This window comes from Narcine bancroftii, chromosome 7 (assembly GCF_036971445.1).
Source record: "Narcine bancroftii isolate sNarBan1 chromosome 7, sNarBan1.hap1, whole genome shotgun sequence".
Lineage (NCBI taxonomy): Eukaryota > Metazoa > Chordata > Chondrichthyes > Torpediniformes > Narcinidae > Narcine > Narcine bancroftii.
Genome location: NC_091475.1, coordinates 212808087 through 212823076, shown reverse-complemented (window position 1 = coordinate 212823076; position 14990 = coordinate 212808087). Strand labels below are relative to the sequence as shown.

The following is a 14990-nucleotide window of genomic DNA, read 5'->3' as shown; positions in this document are numbered from 1 at the left end:
CAGAGCCATTGCTCCTTCCCGTGTTTGCTGCAGCGCCCTCCCTTATCCACCTATTACCCCCTGCTTTTGGGATCATGCTCCTTCCCCCCGCCCCCCTCCCCACCACCAATTTGTTCAGGCAACTGTGTACATTTTGCTCAATGATGAAGGGCTCAAGCCCAAATCATTTGTTAGGTTTCTTTATCTTTGCTACATAAAGGACACTGTTTGACCTGCTTAGATTTTCCAGCATCATGTTATACCGTGATTGTCCATATGGGCGCTATGGGACTTACTGCTTTGGTATTTATTAGAATATTGACCTTTGCTTGTTGCTTGAGAGCTGGTCGTGTGTTCTTGCTGAATCACCATTTAATGGTTTCTGGTCCCCTTGGGTCCTGTAGAGTTGAAGCCAGAAGATTCAGTTCCAAGTCTATGCCAATAGCTGAGCAATAGTTGGATCAGGAAGGTGTTGAACATGATTGCAAAGCCAATGCAGGTCCTTGCTCCTTTCCCCTGGAGAGAGCGTCAGTGATTTCAATACGGAAGCAAACTGACCTCTGCAATGAACTGGGAGCTGGAGGCAATGGCGAGAGTGATTCAATTCTCACGTTTTTTAAGTTGTTCCTTTGTATATTTGTGTATTCACAGCAATGAAGCAAAACATGGTGGTGATCGTCAGTGTCCACGTGTATAGTATTCAGAGGGCCATGCTGAAGGACAGCAGTCCCCTTTTCAACACTGATTATGAAGCAATCAAGGAAAACCTGTTGAGCAGCAACAAGTGAGTACTGATGATGCAAAATATGGGTGCCAAATTTTCAAAAATACATCATATTTATTTCTTAAATAATTTTCTCTAGGGGAACACAACTATTTCTTCATTCTATTGCTCCATACTCAGATGAGTCTGATTAGAGGCCGATGTTAATGCCATCCCGTTGGAGAGGGCCCAGACAGAAAATCAAATTTGTTCCTCCAATTTATAGGTGGTCTTGGTGGGATAGTACATGTTGCCATGGACAGACAAGAGCATGAGAGTGGGGCATGGGATTGAAGTGGATGGCCACTGGAGATCCCAGACTCGGATGCAGACTGAACATAGGTCCTCAGCAAAGCGATATCCCAGTCTGTGCCCTGTCTCCAATGTAGAGAAGGCCATTAAAGGGAGCACCAAATGCAGTAGATCACTCCCGCATATACACAAGTGAAGTGTTTGGAAGGATTGTTTTGGGCCCCAAATGGTGGTGTGGGAGGAGGTGTGTTGCAAGTGGAACACCTCTTGTTGCCACGGCAGAAGATGCTGGGGGGGTGATTGGTGGGTATGATGCATGAGGAACTACTCCTGGAGCACTTCTCTCTTTTCCTGCACTTCCCCCCCCCCCCCCCGCCTACCCTGACGTACGGAGCACCGGATGGAGTCGATGAGTCCTGTGGATACACAAGTGACTCCTTTTTGAGTGTGACCTAACCTACTGGCTGTTGGAGTTATGGAGTGAAAAGGGAATGTATTTGCTGAGAGGAACCTTGCAGTAGGGATCCATGCACCAGACTTCCGGATCAGGGGATTATGTCCATGTACACTTGGTGTGTCTGAAGGGACTCGTTTCTTTTTATTGTTGGAGGCGGCGGGCAATGCTCATGGCGACTTTGTTTGCCTTGCGTCAGGCAAAAGTTGAAGTGTATGATGCATATTATATCTTTTGTAATACTACATGACAAATATGGTGCTAGACATGAAGAGGTACCGGAGCTCCTGTAACAGCAGAACCGCTGGTGGTGCAGAACTGTGGAGAGCTGGGAGAGAAGACACAGCACTCCCACAGGGTTCAGCTGCCCAGTCCAATTGTTGTCAGCTCCGTACAGGGTTTAAGCAGACTGTTAATGGACCTGACGATGGTCTTATTTAAAAATTCTGCGACCGTGAGGTTGGCGTCCACATTGGCGGTGCCTGTGTTGGCAGTGGCCACTAGGGGTTGCAGACTCCGGGGAAGCAGAGGACTGGCGCAGGGCACCAGAAAACGGGGAGATCACCCCCTCCCCCATTTGAGAAGCAGAGGAGACGACCCACGGGACGGTGACCACAGCGACGGACCATTAAGGTATTCTGCAGCTGAAGAACACACAGTTGGTGTTGGTGACTCGAGGCGAGGAATCCACGCAGACTACAGTTGGATTCACACCAGGCTGCGGACTGCTGGAGTCTGGCTCGAAACTGGCTGAAGGGAGAACAGGTATTGGGACTGGTATACAAAAGGGTGCCGAGAATGTTGAGGGATTTCTGATTGTGTCAAAGGTTCAGATCTGGAGCTCGGGCTGCCGATAGTTTGGACTGGACTCTGTGGGGCTGTGGGGGATGCGTCAGCGCTGGAGGCAAATCCGCGGACACTCCGTGACGCTTTTGCTTCTCTTAGTCTGACTGCAAGAGGCACTTCTGGCAATATCTCTCAATAGCGAATCTTATCTGCTTTACGGCAGACTAAAGCAGATTCTGTGTAATATTGCCCTGTCTTAAAAGAATTGAATCTTAAAAGGAACCTTGATGTTGTAGGGGGACAATGTAAGTAATTAGCGGCATTATAAAGAAAGATATTACTGGTGAGCACAAATGGAACTCCCATCAGGCTGGGAAAAGTGTTTTGGAGGGCAAATGTAGGAGTAAGTGGTGAGTTAGCAGTATATTTGAAGGAATAAAGGGAGGTGCATGCACACAAATCCCTGGAGGACTGGCAGATAAATTAGTTGAGGTATTTGGGTGCTTTTGGAAGGAGGTTCAGGACAGGAACCTGAAGACAAACACCCAACGGTACAAAAACAGCCTCTTCCCCTCCACCATCAGATTTCTGAACGGACGATGAACCCCAGGCTGGACCTCCCTTTCTCTTCTTTTGCTCTAATTTTTTTAAAATGGTGTATTAGTGAAGAGGGAATTGGTAGCAATTCTTGCACCTGTAATACACAATACCACGGGTGCAAAACAACAAATTTTGTGACATGTTCATGACAATACATTTTGATTCTAGTTGTTTTTATTGGTCAGGAGAATTCAAGAGCAGGAAAGACGTGAATAGACCATTTGGCCCCGAGTGCCAGCTTCACCTTTCAATACAATTCAATACAGTCACAGCTGACCTTTTACCTCTGTGCCATCTACCTGCATTACCCCCCACCCCCCCACCCCATTTCCCTTGAATCCCCAAATAACAAAACATTCATCATCAGTCTCCGTCTCCAATATTCAACGACGGAGCCTCTGTATCCCTCTTGGTTGGAGAATTCCAAAGGTTCACTAATCTCTGGGTGACGACATTTCTTCCTATTTCAGTTCTTTATTTTGAGACTGAGCTCTGCCTCTCTACTTCCCATCCAGGGGGATCCTAAAACATGGAAGATTATTCCAGTGTACAGGCCCTTCAGCCCTCGATGTTATGCTGACCTCCATATTCCAACCCAAAAAAAAACCTTCCCTACCCCATAACACTGTATTTATCCTCTACCCATGTGTCTAAGAGTCTCTTAAATGGCCCCAATGTTTCAGCCTCCACCACCATCCCTGACAAGGCATTCCGGACACCCACAACTTACTCCTGATGCTTTCCCTAAACTTCCCTCCCTTCACTTTGTACACATGTCCTCTGGTGTTTGCTTTTCCTGCCCTGGGAAACAGGCACTGGCTGTGCACCCTACCTAAGCCTCTCAGAATCTTGTAGCCCTCTATCAAGTCTCCTCTCATCCTTCTAAGCTCCAAAGAGTTAAGTCCCAGCTCTGCTAACCTTGCTTCATATTTTCCAATCCAGGCAACATCCTGGTAAATCTCCTCTGCACCCTCTATAGCTTCCACATCCTTCGTGTAATGAGGTGACCAGAACTCAATACAATTCTCCAAGTGATGTCTCACCAGATATTTGTAGAGTTGCAACATGATCTCTCGACTCTTGAACTCAATCCCCCTATTAAGGAAGCCCAGCATCCCATAGGCCTTCTTAACTATCCTATCAACCTACAGGGATGTATGGATTTGGACCCCAAGATCCCGCTGTTCCACACTGTTAAGTATCCAACCACTAACCCTGTACTCTGCCTTCTGGTTTGACCTTCCAAAATGCATCACCTCACATTTATCCTGATTTAATTATCAACTCCACATTTATTTTGTTTTACTAAGATTTTGCGACTTTTCTAAATTCAAGGTGTCACGTGTATAAAACATGAGGGCACAGCCATTTCTCTTCTGGTCACCACATGACAGGAAGGATGTGATAGCATGAGAGAGTACAGAGGGGATTGACAAGGATGTTGCTGGACCTGGTGCATTTTAGTTGGCAGGAAAGAAAACAACGTGAGCCCATAGTAAGGAGACTGAGATGATTCAGAAACCAAGGGTAAGCCACATTTCCTTAAGTAGAGAACTCAGTATCTGGGGGACTTCGATTTAAATTAACTGACATTTAAAATGCTGCTTCGTCCAATGTGTGATTGGGATCTGAAGTGCACCATAGTGAAGTGGTGGCGGCATAAACCTTTACACTGCATTTTAAAAAATGCCTGGATGAGCAACTGGACCCATATGTGTGTGTGGTCATAAGAACACAAGAAGCAAGAGCAGGAGGTCGTCCATCCAGCCCGTCGAACCTGCTCGGCCATTCAATGAGATCATGGCTGATCTGATGATAGATACATCTCCAACCACCTGCCTTTTCCCCCTATCCCTTAATTCCCCTATTATGTAAAAATCTATCCAACCTTGCCTTAAATGTATTTACTGAGGCTGCCTCCAATGCTCAATGGGCAGGAAATTCCACAGATTCACCACCCTCTGGAAACAGCTGTTCCAACTCATCTCTGTCCTAAATCTACTGCCCTGAATCTTGAGGCCATGTCCCCTGATTCTGGTTTCCCCTTCCAATGTAAACAACTTGCCTATCGCTGTCTTCTCTCTGCATTTCATAACTTTGTTTCTATACCATATAACGATCCTTTCATTCTTCTAAATTCTAGTGAGTAGTCTCAGATAACTCAATCTCGCCTCGTAGGCTACCCCCCTCATCGCTGGAATCAACCTGGTGAACTTTCTCTGCTCCACCTCCAAAAACAGTCCATCCTTCCTCAAGTAAGGAGACCAGGACTGCACGCAGTTCTCCAAATGCAGCCTCACCAGTACCTTGTACAGTTACAGCATAACCTCCCTGCTTTTAAATTCAATCCCTCTTGCAATGAAGGCCAACGTCCCATTTGCCTTCTTGATGGCCTGCTGCACCTGCAAACCAACCTTTTGTGATTCATGCACAAGCTCTCCCAAATCCTTTCACACAGCAGCATCCTGTAATCGCTGGCCATTTAGATAATAATCTGATTTTCCATTTTTCTTTCCAAAATGGATACCCTCACATTGTACTCCATCAGCCAGACCGCTGCCCATCTATATCTCTCTGCAGACTCTCCGTATCTTCTGCACATTTTGCTTTTCCACTCAATTTAGTGGCATCAGCAAACTTGGATACACTCCTCTCTGTCCCCTCTTCCAGATTGTTGATGTACATCGTGAACAGAGCCAAGTGCTGGGAACAAGGACTGATCTAAGGTTTAGCCGCACTGCCAAAGTTCTGACAAATCCCCGATCTCTACTGTCGAGAAGGCACAAGGACGTGCAAGGACTGCCATTCCCAGGCTCTGGCTTGAACAGGATGCTGAGATTGCAATACACAAACATTCTGGAGAAGGAAGGCATAGCAAATGTTTCGGGCCCGGGCCCTTGTGCCGATCTACAGTATATAAACCTACTCAACAATGAAAACCTTCCCTACTTCACCCATAACCCACTATTTTTCTTGTATCCATGTGCTTGTCTGAGTCTTTTAAATGCCCCTATTGTCCCAGCCCCCACCCCAGCAATCCATTCCAGGCATCCACCACTCCATTTTTTTTAAAAACCTACCCCTGATGACTCCACTGAGCTTTCATCCCTTCACATGAAACAGACATCCTCTATTTCAGGGCTTCCAAACCTTTTTGTTCCTCTGTATCCCTTGGGCATTTCTATAGGTTCCCAGTACCCCTAAAAATTAAGGATTTTAAAAAAAACACGACATTGTGCAATCTGACTGCAGATTACAGCACCATGTATTGTACAGTAGTGGTTATTCTCTCAGACCCAATGTACCCCCTGAAAAGTGCAAATGGACCCCAGGTTGGGAACCCCAGCTCTATTTGCTACTCTCGCCTTGGGGGGGAAAGGTGCTGGGTGTCTACGTGGCACGGTTAGTGCAACACTGTTACCAGCACGAGCAATCAGGACCAGGGTTGGAATCTCGTGCTGTCTGGAAGGAGTTTGTACGTTTCTCCTCGTGTCTGAGTGGGTTTCCTCCAGGCGCTCCAGTTTCCTCCCACCTTTAAAATGTACTGGGGGTTGAAGGTCAATTGGGGCACTTGAGCAGGACAGGCTTGTGGGTCGAAAGGGCTTGTTACTGTCCTGTATGTATGTCTATATTTATTCGTTGATTCCATACACACCCTGCCCCCACCCCACAAGACTTCAGAAAAGCGGCCAATGTATTTTACCGGTTCCTGTCCTTCCATCTCTTCTGGAGGCCCCACAATCTTGATATTATTGCATTGACTCTGGTTTTCCAACGAATCCGTCTTCTTCAGCGACTCCCTCTTTTGAATTTCCCAACCAGTAAAGGAATCATCCATGTAATCCATTCTGTCTTTATACTGTTCTATTTGTTCTTTACAGTCTTCTTAAAACTAACTTGTCCTGTACATTATCGACAGCTGTGACATTTATTGACATCAACTTTTACAGACGAAACATCCGTTTTCCCCATTGAAATTTCACCACATAAATCATTCATTTTCCTTTTCATTTCAGTAAATTGCACATTAATAGCAGCAAAACCTTGATTTACTTGCAAAACCAAATTTTCCATCTGCGTTCTATTCTGCTATAGTTATTAATGGGTTGACATGCTGGATAGGACACAAAACAAATATTTTTACCATACCTCTGGGCATGTGATCTTGTGTTGAACTTGAAGAATTTTATCTGTTAACCATATAACCATTTACAGCACGGAAACAGGCTATGTCGGCCCTTCAAGTCCGTACCGGTTCACTTGAACAACTCCACTAGCTCCTCTGCAAACTCCTGAGGAAGTAGAGGCTTTCTTCATGATGCCATTGGTGTGTTGGTTCCAGGAAAGATCTTTTGATTCACTGTTGGTGAAGAGGACTTGTGAAGGCATGCATTGATCTTTTTAAATGTTTAAATTAGTCGTAGTTCGGCTTGTGGACCAGAAGGGCCTGTTGACCTGCAGTTGTAGGTCAACTCCCGTACATTTTGAAGGGTGGGAGGAAACCAGAGCACCCAGGGAAACCCCATGCCGACACGGGAAGACATACCAACTCCTTACAGACAGAGCCAGATTAGAGCCCAGGTCACTGGCGCTGTATCAGCATTGTTCTAACCTTCTGCACCCATGGAGTAGATGTCAACCTTCAACTTATCCTGGGGTTTCCATGCAGGTTGTGCTGAGTCTCTGCCTCTTTCTGATCGCAGGTACAGCGCCATTCAGTGCGTAGACGCTGTTCCCCGCTCCACAGAGGAGATGGCTCGCCTGCAGAAGTCCCTGCAACAGACGTCCCGGAGTTCAAGTGAGCCGCCCAGCACCGGCAAAGCCATCGTCAATGGCAGTGCGCCAGTGACCGCTAAAAGCACTGCCCCGCAGCCCAAAGGGATCATGGGGATGTTCTCTGCTAAATCCTCCACCAAATCCTGTAATAAAGAAGAGGGCACGGAGCCTGTGGTGGTGAAAGATGGGGAGACAGCTGTAAGCATCCCCAGGGTGCAAACTCAACCTTTTTTGGGGGGTGGGGGGTTGTTGTGGGGTCTGATTTGGTGGTTCCTGGCAAGGTTGGGGTGCTAGGTTTCCAATGGAAGGGATCGTGGCTGTTGAAGGGAGAGGCACAGTGGCTAATAATAAATCTGCAAAGCCTGAGCACAGTGGCTGGAAAGAGTGGCCCTGAGAGGGGAGTTGAGGGACCAGGGGTGCAGCATCAGTCTGACAACAATGAACGAGGGCTGTTTACATTCACCTGCCAAAGCTGAATGGGCTCACTTTAACATCTCATCCAGCAGGCAGCATATCCAGCACTCCCTCTACCGAACAGGCAGTGGCAGATTAACTACCATCTGGGCCCCTAGGTTGAGCTTTAGTCAGGCCCCCCCCTGCTCCGCCCTTCGTTGAATAGAATAAAGTGTCGTTGTTACATTAAATAATGTATTGGGGTCTCCATAATGGTCGATATCGACCCCTGGGGATTGATGGGACTATCCAAGGAGTTGGAAAATGCCAGGAGGTTGAGGGGGGGTCAGTTGAAGTTTTGGGATGAAAAGAATTGTAGAGCCTGAGGTCCCGTCTCTTCCAGGCCTCTAGGCTTGAACCTACTCAGCCTAACGGTTACTCTGTCACTCTTGGATAGTTCTCTGAAATTGGGGTTTAACTCCACCAGAAATGAGGGGCTTGTGCAGTAAGAGAGAAGTTTTCTAACTCCACAAATACTTCGATCTTTTGTCCAGACTGTTTTGACAGAAGGATATAAGATGTAAGACCAAAAGTAAACCATGCAGCCGTCCAGCTTGAAGTCGTGTTCAAATAGATTTGGACAGATGAGGAGTACGTATAATGTTGGAAAGTGGACTTCAGGAGAAAACATAAGTAGGTCGGCTACCTTTTACATGGGGTGGAAATTTAAAATCCCCAGAGGTAAAAGGACCTGGGAGTCCTCATACAGGATCACCCGAAGGGAAACTTGCAGGTTGAGTCAATAGTGAAGAAGGCAAATGAAATCCTGGCGTTCATTTCAATAGAATAGAATATAAAAGCAGGGATGTGATGTTGAGGCTTTATAAGGCACTGGTGAGACCTCACGTGGAGGATTGTGAGCAGTTCTGGGCTCCTCGTTTAAGAAAGGATGTGCTGGCATTGGAGAGGGTTGAGAGGAGATTCACAGGGATGATTCCAGGAATGAAAGGGTTATCGTATGAGGAGCATTTGACAGCTCTTGCCCTATATTCATTGGAATTTAGGAGAATGAGGGGTTGGATTGGGGGGAGAATCTCATTGAAACATTTTCAACATTGCATGACGTGAACAAGGTAGATGTCGAAAGGTTTCCCATGGTGGAAGAGTCTAGGTCAAAAGGCTTAACTTCAGGATTGAACTTAGAACAGATGTGGAGGAATTTCTTTTGCCAGAGGGTGATAAATCTGTGGAATTTATTGCAACAGGCGGTTGTGGAGGCCAGGTCATTGGGTGTGTTTAAGGCAGAGATTGATTGGTTCTTGATTAGCCAGGACATCAAAGGCCATGGGGAGAAGGCCAGGCAGTGGGGAAATGGTGGGGCAAACTCAATGGGCTGAACAGCCTATTTCTGCTCCTATGTCTTGTGGATCGTGGATGATCTGATCTCAGCCTCTGTTCCACCTTCTTATCTGACCCCTGAAATCTAAATATTTTGTAAGGGTGTTTCCCTCTTTCTTTTCTCTATTTCCAGGCTCCTTCAGGAAGTAAGATGATGAACAAAGGAAAAAGCTTCAGCAATTTTTTCCAGAAAGTTAGTGCCAGTAAGTAATCCCTGGCAGCCGTTTCTGCAGTTGCCTGACTCTTCAGCTCTGGAATTTCCTCCTTCAAATGCACCTCTTTTACCAGTCTTTAAGGACAGCTGTACAAATATTTCCCAGCCTGGCTTGGAGTCAGAATGGAAATGAGATACATTTCCATTCGGGCCCATCGAGCCTGCTCTGCCATTCACAAAGATTGTGGCTGATCTGGCCGTGGATTGTAGATTCCTTTATTGTCATGTAATAAAATGGGTGTAATATTACACAAAATTAACTTTGGTCCGCTATAAACCATAACCATATAACAATTACAGTACAGAAACAGGCCAGTATGGCCCTTCTAGTCCATGCTGAACACATTCTCCCACCTAGCCCCAATAACCCGCACCTACCTCATAACCTTTCATACCTTTCGCGTCCATATGACCTATCCAACTTTTCCTTAAATATTAAAATTGAACCCACATCTACCACTTTGGCTGGAACCTCATTCCACACTCTCACCACCTTCTGAGTGAAGAAACTGTTCCCCCTTCAATCTCATTCCCTGTCCTCTTGTTAAAATCTCTCCCACTCTCAATGGAAAAAGCATATTAACATTTACTCTTATCTGTCCCCCCTCATATTTTAACTACCTCTATCAAATCACCACTCAATCTTCTATACTCCAGTATTTAAAGTTTCAGCCTGTTTAACCTTTCCATGTAGGTCAAACCCCAAAACTCAGGCAACATTCATGTAAATCTCCTCTGCACTCTCTCTTATTTTGTTGATGTCCTTCCTATAATTTGGTGGCCAAAATTGCACACAATATTCCAAATTTGGCCTTACCAATCAATGCCTTATACAATTTCAACATGACATCCCAACTCCTATACTCTATACTCTGATTGATGAAGGCCAACATACCAAAAACTTCCTTCACCACCCTATCTACATGTGATTTCAGGAAATTATGTACCAGATTCCTAAATCCCTTTGTTCTACTACACTCCTCAATAGGAAAGTTTTGGCATCGGCAGAAATTGCCCAGTGGCCCTTACTATCAAAGAGAGTCCCTTCAGAATCATTGAGTGTCTGTGGATTCGCCTCCAGTGCTCCCGCAGCCTCACAACCTTCAGCAACTTGAGCTCCAGATCCAAACCTCTGACACAATCAGGAAGTCTCAGCACCCTTGACGTCCTCTCGCATCCCAGTTCCCCTTCAGCCTGTCTCCAGCAGTCCGCCACCTGGTGTGAGTCTTTTGGCCGCAGTCTCCAGCAGCCCGCAGTCTACATGGGTTCCTCACCTCGAGTCACCAACAGCCCGCCACCTGTGTGTTCTTCCGCCACAAAGCCCCTCACTAGTCTGCTGCCGTGGTCACCAACCTGTGGATCATCTGCTCTGCTTCTCCATTTCAATGGGGAGGTGGCTTCCCCATTTTCTGGTGCCCTGACCCAGTCCTCTACTTCCACGGAGTCTGCAACCCCTCGCAGCCGCTGCTGAACACAGGCACTGTCACCTTGGGCCCAGACCCCGTGGTCGCAGTTACCACTGTTGGCTCCTTTAACAGGCTGTTTAAATCCTGTATAGAGCAGTCATACTGGGCGGTAGAACACTGTGGAGGAGCGCTGTCTCCTCCCTCTCAGCTCAGCGGGTCCGCGGCAACGCTGCTGTTGTTGCACCTCTGCCAATCAGCTCTGGTTTCCACCTGTTCCCATAATCCTTAATTCCTTACCATTCAAAAATCTATCTTGTGTTTTAAATGCATTTGATAAGACAGCTTCTTCTGCTTCCTTGGTCAATGAATTCCACAGATTCACTACAGTCTGGGAGAAGCAATGTCTCAGTCTTCGATCTACTCCCCCAAAGCTTGACACTATTTAAATTTGGACACACAGCACGGTGACAGGCCACAAACCCATACTGCCCAATTAACCCAAAATCCCCAAATGGTGTTTGTTTTTTGACAAGTGGGAGAAAGTCCGTGCAAACACAGAGAGATTGTACAAACTCCTGACAGGCAGTGCCAGATTCGAACCCCGGTCCCAATCGCGGGTGCGGCACCACTGTGCTAACAGTGGTACTCTAGTTTCCTCATGTTTCCCATGTTCCTTCTGTTCCAGAAATTGTCTGATAATGCTACGGTGAAGAGTTTTGAGATGTTTCACGTGGAGTCCGACTCCATGTGTGTTCCTAAGGGATGCTAATTTCATTCCTTCTGAGAAGTTTGTCTCTTTATTCAATTGAACCGATGGCATCACGTGAGAGTATCGTACAGAGTACTCTCACGTGATGCTGCCATCGCCCAGCATCGCGAGAGAGTACTCTGTACGATACTCTCACGTGATGCTGCCATCGCTCAGCATCGCACGTGAGCAGCATACTGCATATCACAAGCGCGGGAACAGATCGGAATTCAAAATTAAATACAGATTCAAGCCATTGTAACTTTGAAAAATCCGAAGTCAGACCATCATAAGTAGGGGAGCACTTGAATAGCATTCCTTAAGTGCAAGTCATTATGGGGAATGACTTTAATCCAAAACTAAATCAAAGAACTCTGAGAAAGCATAGCCATGAGTTCAATTGAATAAAGAGACAAACTTCTCAGAAGGAATGAAATTATCATCCCTTAGGAACACACATGGAGTCGGACTCCACGTGAAACATCTCAAAACTCTTCACCGTAGCATTATCAGACAATTTCTGGAACAGAAGGAACATGGGAAACATGAGGAAACTAGAGTACCACTGTTAGCACAGTGGTACACTCTCGCGATGCTGAGCGATGGCAGCATCACGTGAGAGTATCGTACAGAGTACACTCTCGCGATGCTGGGCGATGGCAGCATCACGTGAGAGTATCGTATAGAGTACTCTCTCGCGATGCTGGGCGATGGCAGCATCACGTGAGAGTATCGTACAGAGTACACTCTCGCGAGTGATGGCAGCATCACGTGAGAGTATCGTACAGAGTACTCTCTCGCAATGCTGGGCGATGGCAGCATCACGTGAGAGTATCGTATAGAGTACTCTCTCGCGATGCTGGGCGATGGCAGCATCACGTGAGAGTATTGTATAGAGTACTCTCTCGCGATGCTGGGCGATGGCAGCATCACGTGAGAGTATCGTACAGAGTACTCTCTCGCGATGCTGGGCGATGGCAGCATCTCGTGAGAGTATCGTACAGAGTACTCTCTCGCGATGCTGACTTAACCACGCTTGCCGTCTCTGTAGCGATCACGCTTGCCGAGTGAAATTGATGATCCTGTCGCTTTAGCATCCCCACCATCCAGCAATTAATTGTAGTTCAATGCTTCCAACATTCTTCATGTGTGCTTTCAGCTGTGTATATTAATGTTTTTTTCAGTGTGGAATAAAGGTATTAAAAATTTAATTATAAAAAATTGGTAGGTGCAGTATTCTTTGTCGACTTACATTTTTTCCAACTTGCGTTGGATTTGTCGGAACATAACCCCACCGTAAGTTGAGGAGCACCTGTATCTGATTCCTCAGTAGCAGACTGACTTGAGGCACGGCAGTAAAGCACAAAAGTCTGCAGACACCGTGGTTGAAGTAAAAAAAAAACAATGCTGGAGAAACTCAGCAGGTCTATGTGCCTGCCTACATTTTGCTCATGCCTTGATCAAGCCCAAAACGTTGGTTCTGTATCTTTATCTTTGCTGTATAAAGTACACTGACCTGTTGAGTTTCTCCAGCAATGTGTTTTTACTTGAGACGTAGCAGAATCAGGTCATTCAGCCCATTGAATTGGTGAGCATAGTATTTAGCACAACACTGTTACAGAGCTCGCCATCGGGACCGGGGTTCGAATCCCACGCTGTCTATAAGAAGCTTGTACATTCTCCCTGTGTCTGTGGGTTTCATCCAAGGGCTCCGGTTTTCTCCCACTGTTCTAAACGTACTGGGGGTTGAAGGTTAATTGGGTGGCACAGGCTTGTGGGTCAAAAGGGCCTGTTACCATGTTACATGTCTAAATTGCTTTTTTAAAAAAAAAGGATCTGCCTCGCCACTTCATCCTTTTTAATTCCATTCTCTTGGTAAATAAAAGATCTTTTCACTTTTAGAATATAAACCATGTTAATTCTAGTACTGAGATCTAAATCTACTTTAAACCCCACAGAGAAAGGATCCCCACCATCCAAGTCTGCCAAGGAAGAGGCCCCTCTGGGAAAACCTGCCCTGGAGCCCACGGAGAAAGTGGATGCCCCTGAGGTTGGAGGGTGTCCCATCGCTGCTTCACAGGGAGGAGATGATGAAGAAATGGTTCCCAGAAATGACACTGTAACACACAAAGCTCAAGCCGAGGCTTCGCAAGAGAAAATCCGGGCAAAGGAAGCAGGAGGTCGTGCTCAGCAAGGTGATGGACAGAGGTTGGTGTCGAATGCAGTGAAGTTAGCTTTTGCCCGAGTCCATTCATTGATTCAATCCCTATTCTAAAGACCTAAGGACATCCTAAGATTTTACAAATAATAATGAAGAATAAATAAGCAGGTGTTTGGAGAGGATTGAGGTAATTAAGGAGAATCCGTGCAGATTTATGTATGACATTGAATCTTTGCAAGAAGTTACAGGGAATGTGGATTAAGTGAATGCAGCAAAAGTCGTCTTAGTGAATTTAAAGTTGCTTATAAGAGGATGGTGGTGAATAAGAGTGGAGGGTGAATGTCTGATCAGTGGGGATGGGGAGAAATTTGGCTTGAGAATGTAAAGTAGAGAGTTGGTGGGAACTGGTTCTTTTAGAACACGGGGCCGAGGCCAGAACGAGAAACCTTTGCTGATGGAAACGATGTGGATTCCTACGTTTGGCCAACGATACAGAAGGTGGGGGATGTGGAAAATGGGATGAGACAATCACTTCCAACAGAATTGAGGAGAAGAAAATTTAACCTGAGATAATGTGGTTTGTTCGAAGCAATAGGGAGAGCCGATTGAACAATACCAAAGTGTGCAGGAATGGGGAGATTTGAAGGCCCTTTGCATGGACATTTAAAGTTGCAGGATATATTGTAAAGAATAGTTGCCAAAACCTGCGATCCTTCACAAATCGGGGTATTTGGGACCAGGACTTGGGCACCTGAGTTAGCATGGATGAGATGGGCTGAAGGACATGTTTCCATGCTGTATAACTCTCTGACTTTAGGAATGTCTGTATTGAGTGGAAAAGCAGAACAGTTAAGGTGAACTTGTTGGAGAATGGGGTCAGGGTGGGATTAGTCTTTTAATGTTATGTTACGAGTCCAGAGGTCACCAAAACCCAGCAGCAATAGACATTCACCAAGACAAATGGTTACTTAAACAAAAGTTGCTTTTAATTATCTTTAAACATAAAATCAGAATCAAACTTTAACTTATTACTACTGACCTAACTTAACCCCCTTCTAAT

The 14990-nt window shown here is 46.0% G+C and overlaps 1 protein-coding gene across 2 annotated transcripts in view; it reads left to right on the top strand.

Moving 5' to 3' along the window:
• Nucleotides 1–14990, top strand: part of pold3 (polymerase (DNA-directed), delta 3, accessory subunit) — a 39108-nt gene that overhangs the window by 11049 nt on the left and 13069 nt on the right. For both annotated transcript variants that reach the window (XM_069892242.1, XM_069892241.1), the window contains exons 5-8: nucleotides 631–763; nucleotides 7538–7808; nucleotides 9535–9604; nucleotides 13728–13977. In XM_069892242.1, coding sequence (XP_069748343.1) covers nucleotides 631–763; nucleotides 7538–7808; nucleotides 9535–9604; nucleotides 13728–13977 — 724 coding nt within the window. The remainder of the gene's footprint in view (nucleotides 1–630; nucleotides 764–7537; nucleotides 7809–9534; nucleotides 9605–13727; nucleotides 13978–14990) is intronic.